Source organism: Aplysia californica, unplaced genomic scaffold, assembly GCF_000002075.1.
Source record: "Aplysia californica isolate F4 #8 unplaced genomic scaffold, AplCal3.0 scaffold00043, whole genome shotgun sequence".
Taxonomy (NCBI): Eukaryota; Metazoa; Mollusca; class Gastropoda; order Aplysiida; family Aplysiidae; genus Aplysia; species Aplysia californica.
The window spans coordinates 268,290-273,552 of NW_004797313.1; the positions used below are offsets into that span (position 1 = coordinate 268,290).

At 38.0% G+C, this 5,263-nt stretch overlaps 1 protein-coding gene across 1 annotated transcript in view; it reads right to left on the reverse strand.

The window, feature by feature from the left end:
• Positions 1-4,873, reverse strand: part of LOC101863881 — an 8,791-nt gene extending 3,918 nt beyond the window's left edge. Inside the window, exon 1 of the mRNA XM_005092243.3 lies at positions 4,631-4,873. Within this exon, the coding sequence (XP_005092300.1) occupies positions 4,631-4,726 (96 nt within the window). The 5' untranslated portion in view covers positions 4,727-4,873. The remainder of the gene's footprint in view (positions 1-4,630) is intronic.
• Between the last annotated feature and the right edge of the window lie 390 nt (positions 4,874-5,263).

Consider the following 5,263-nt stretch of genomic DNA (forward strand, 5'->3'; position numbering starts at 1 on the left):
GCTGCTGAACGCCCTTTGACCAAGTTGACCAAGGTGCACTCTCACACACTCGCACGCACACGCACACACACAGACACCCACACACATACATGCAGTAATGTACTCTCGCGATAAAAAAATAATATGGACATCCCATTTCTCACACACCCACACTCTCAACACACATTTATAAGCAAAATCTATCTATAGCAAGAATTAACTCCAGTGTATGTCAAGAATTAATTTGATTGCAGCGGTGATTTCCACACAATGCAGACCATTCAAGCGGCGAGGCCGTTTGATTGTCCAGCTGCCTACGAAATCACGGAGAGGTCGAGAGCCTGAAAACTCACAACTTTTGCAGTCACCATCAAATAGCCACCAATTGCGTTACCGGCTTGGATTAGGTCTAGTCCAGAATGAGAGTTTTTTTTCCTCATTTTACCAAGTAACCCCGGAGCTCAGACTTATAGTAACCAGTTGGGACATCTAGATGTATAATATTATAATGTATTGTTTATTGTATGTAAGTGTTTTTTTTACGCCCACTGACACAACTTTGATGATTTGGAAGGCGGGCTGCTTCGAGCCGTTTGTAAAATTTGGGTTTGTGTCCTCTCCTCCTTTTTTGTGTTTGTTACTGTCTTGTAAAACCACTAATCTTCGGCACTTATATGACCTTACTGTGTTGCAAGTGCCGTAAAACTCCTACTAAAACTAAACTAAAGATACAACATTGTAGGAGAAAGAAGGAGATACCAGATAATTTAAGAAAAGAAAAAACTAACGAAAAACCCAACTTCCCAAATGAGAACAGAACTCACGTCTCCTGCGTGCAGCGGCTCCAAGCTGGTCTCTTCGTTGTTCCAGTCTTAACTTTGGTGCTGATTACCTTGTTTTAACAACCGAAAAAGTATTTTTGAAGACAGTGTTTTTACGGGTTAACAACAAATTGGCTTGGTCATATCGTGTAGATCAACCGCCAGAAGACTGGTAACTTTATCTAGTCAAAAGCGGTATCAACTCATGCCAATACAGACTCAAAGTATAGACTTGTTTTGGTTAGAGGAACTCCTGAAACCTGTTTAATTTTTTTTACAGAAGCGAAAAGCACCAATCCCTCAGTGAAATATAATTTTGGGACCAATCAAGTTAGTTTCAATAAACCCCATAAGAGATGGAACAAGAAAAGAAGGGTGAAAGACAATCTTTAATATCATATCTTAAAGTGAAGCTGATAGACAATCAGAGGTCAGATAACATAATATTGTATGTTGGTTTGTATGGATCTGGTGTTTTCCCTTCCCTTGTTCAAGTAAAATGATCTCATTCAAATATAGTATATGACTTCGTACTGCTTTTTTAAATTAAGTTTTTGGGAAGCACACACTCACACACACACACACACACACACACACACACACACACACAAATTACATGATGTATTTTTAGTCTTTGCACAAACATAATAATGTAGAAAAAGATCGCAAATGTGACCGCACATTACTTTCAATTTCTGTATTTGCAACTTTAACAATTCTACAGACACGATCATGGACACATTGCTTTCTTCACACCAATTAGCACGGAAAGGGAAGGGATGGAAGACATTTTGGTTCAAAGACTTGAATTATAATACCCTAAATCGGGCATTGTCTTGGTCGCGGCTATTTGTTGTTCTCAATAAAAACGTCACTGCGCTGCTAGCTGCGCACCATGGGTACCTTAACAAAACACCAGATTCGCTTAAGCGCACACAACCTTTCCCTCTGGGGCCTTGATTTATTTCCAAATAGAGTTGAAAATGCGCTTCGTGGTGAACCAGACTTAGGTTAGAGCGTACAGTCTTGAAAAATATCAAACAAAATGATGGTTTGGTCTCACAAAATGTTTTTTTAACCCACAGCAATCCAGAAAAAAGGATATTCTTCAGAAACGAAATAACGGACGCTTAAAATAGAAACAGAGGTCAGAACATGTCTGAATGACTGGAAACAAGTCGCTACGGTACCTTAGAATTACAAAGTTCTGTCTGACGTTTTAGCTGTTTTGAGTCCCTAAATGAACATGGGGAGAAAAATCCAATTTTAATGTTCTATCTGCTCTATCAAAATCGTAAGATCATTCGGCGTCGTTATCAAGATATTTAAAGAATAGCATTGGAAAAAGCTTGACATGTTATTGTGAAACTCAAAATTTTTAAGTCAAATTTTCAAAACTTTTACGAAATTCAAACCAAATCGTTACAGTGATGACTTTTTGAAATGCCTTCTTTACAGGTACTACTAGGGAGTTCAAGTGTACATCTCATACAAACGAATAATTTTCCCCATCTGAAAACTTGCTAATGCTGCAAAAGAATTTAATAGATGTGCGTCTAAAAATAATATACTCTGTCATATGTTTAAGTATACACATTTTAAAGCTCAATAAAAACATATAACTGTCACTGGTAAGTTGTTTTTTTCAAATTTCTGAACGTAGGAGTGGTTTTGTCACTGCATGCGTGTTACATGTTTTGGGTTTTTTTAATAATAACTCGTGACGCAGAGAATATTTGTTTAAAAAAGAAGTACACATCAAAGCTTTGTCATTATTGAAACAATTCGCCAGTGATAAAAACTTGTTTGTCTACGTTTCATGATGCCACGCCAGAGACAAAATGTGCGAAATCAGCTTATTGGAATGACCCGCGAGGGTGCTTCGGTATCCACTGCTGCGAGACATTTTAATGTAACAACAAGAGCTGTGTACACAACAATGGATCTTGAGAGAAAAACAGAATCCCCTAAGGATCGACCCAGTCGACTTGAGAGAAGAAAAGCTGGATTACTCAAAGAAAGGAATTCTAATTATACGCCTGTCACATCTACGAAATCGTTTCAAAACAGCAAAACAAACCAGAGATGAGTTGAAAAACAGGCGACAACACCAACCTCAGACACTTCCTCAACTTGAGAGACCATTGCAGTACAGCGACTGATTGATTCCGTGCGGCGTCGATGTCAGGCCGTCATCAATGCAAGAAGACCTCATACGCGCTACTGGTCGTGTTACTTTTATATATCACCCCCACACTCTTGTAAGTCGGGAATAAACCTGTTATGTTAACTTCCGGTATTGTTGTTGTTGTTTTTCGTTTTTTAAATTGATTGAATTAGTATTCCTGAAATTTTTAAGAATGTTGGCAAATTGTGAAACTAGCTATTTTCATTTTAACACAATATATACTTAAAAATGTGACAGACTATATGACTAATGCATAGGCAAAACAAGTATCTTCGGCGTCGGCAGCATTCTTTTTGTTACTGTTGTTGTTGTTGTTGCTGTTTTTTGTTGTTGCTGTTGCTGCTGCTGCTGCTGCTGCTGCTGTTGTTGTTGTTGTTGTTATTGTTGTTGTTGTCAGGTTAAACACCCTGTTTGTCAGCAGTGCTGAAGAAAGTTACCATAGTTTTGATACAATAAATGCTTCAACAACAAAATCGACAAATTTTTTATGACGATTTTTAGACGTAAAAGCAGCCTACTGACTGAGAGACAGCTTCGACAGCAGGCACAAGTAGTAACAAAGAGTATGGTGTCTAACTTTAGAAACATAAACCAACTGCCAAAGATGTTCCAAAGTCATTTTGTTTTTGTTTTTAACCCAGAGGAATGTTACACATATTACTATTTCATGTTTTGCTGCGTTTTGTTTTTTGTTCGGATTTTGTTGTTGTTGTTGTTGTTGTTGTTGTAATACGTTGCCTTTGTTACAGAGCAGGAAAACAAAAATATCAGGTTGATGAATACCCTCTAAAATTTCAAAAACCAACAATCTAAATTCAGTCAAAACAATACATGGATCAAGTTTCAAAGAAAACAAAACAAGAATACGAACAGCTCAAAGCAGAAGGATTTTTTTACGCTATCTCGGGAAAGATTGCAGCATTCTGTGTCTATCTGAAATTGTAAATCATGAAAACACCTATAAAGGTATGTCAAGATATCTAGTTCCGAATACAGGATACCAAGATAAGACGATGATAAAACTTTTTTAAGTAGCGAGGACGTTGGTAGTTTGTTAGGCTGCTGATTGGCCGTCTAACAGACAGAAGAACAAAAGAAACAATGTTAGAATAAAGAATTAAGAACAGCATGGATACTTTAATAATTAATAAACGGAAGAAACTTAATATAGCTACGAAATCAAAAGGCTGACTTTGTGAAGATTGCCTGGCAATACAAGACACAGGCAAAAAGTAGAAGGGGAAGAACATCAGCGCCCACGACATAAGCAGAGCCAAGAAAGACTGAAACAAAGGAGGAGGGGGGGGGGTGACAAACAGTACCTGTACTTTAACTAGCGGCATTACAATTCGCTACCTTAAAATTACAAAATTGTGTCAGCTCAGTACCTAGTTTTGAGAAATTTGACGTCAAAAATTTTGAGTTTCACAATATGTAAAGATTTTTTCATGCAATATTTTAATGTCTTGATTTTTAAAAAGCTGAGAATAAACTTACGATTTTGACGGAACAGACAGAGCTTTTGATTTCTAATCCCATTGTCTTAGTATCTCAAAACGGGCAACATTTTCAGATAGAGCTGTGTGATTCTGAGGTAGCGAATAAGCGAAAAAATATTTGCCGGAACGAACACATTCTTTACCGTCTTGGGTTTTTTTGGTTTCCTATTATATCTTGATGCGTCTGTAGACACGGTCAGGCAAGCAAGCGCAACAAAGAGTAGCGCCATCCACTTCATGCTGAAAAATCGGAATGTAGCTGGTAAAGAAGTCTGTGCTAGGCGTAGATTTGTCCCACTTCGCTCCCAGTTGAGTCGGATTTCTTACCACTCGGCAAATGGATTCTGAGAGAGAGAGGAAAAACTGACCACTGCTTTCTCGATCATCCCTGGGAGAATGGGAGGTTTATAGACAGGTCTCTCATTTTAATACAGCGTCCTCGGGTAACATATGTGGCTTGCATCTCGCAGTGTCAATTCTAAGCACCGCCTCTTAAAATGGGATTAAAAAAGCGTATGATCGATTGTGATGACACCAGTTGTCATAAATGTAGAACCTTCTCTTTTTCTAGATAACTTTAGAGGCTCAGATAGAAAAAGCAAGCAGTGGGCTACAAGGCAGGTCAATTCAAGGTTACAAGCGTTTGTAACTTTATATTAGTTTCTGCATCCTCAAAAAATTATGCTGGTGCTGGTGCTGGTGCTGCTGTTATTCTTATTATTGTCTTCTTCTTCTTCTTCTTCTTCTTCTTCTTCTTCTTCTTCTTCTTCTTCTTC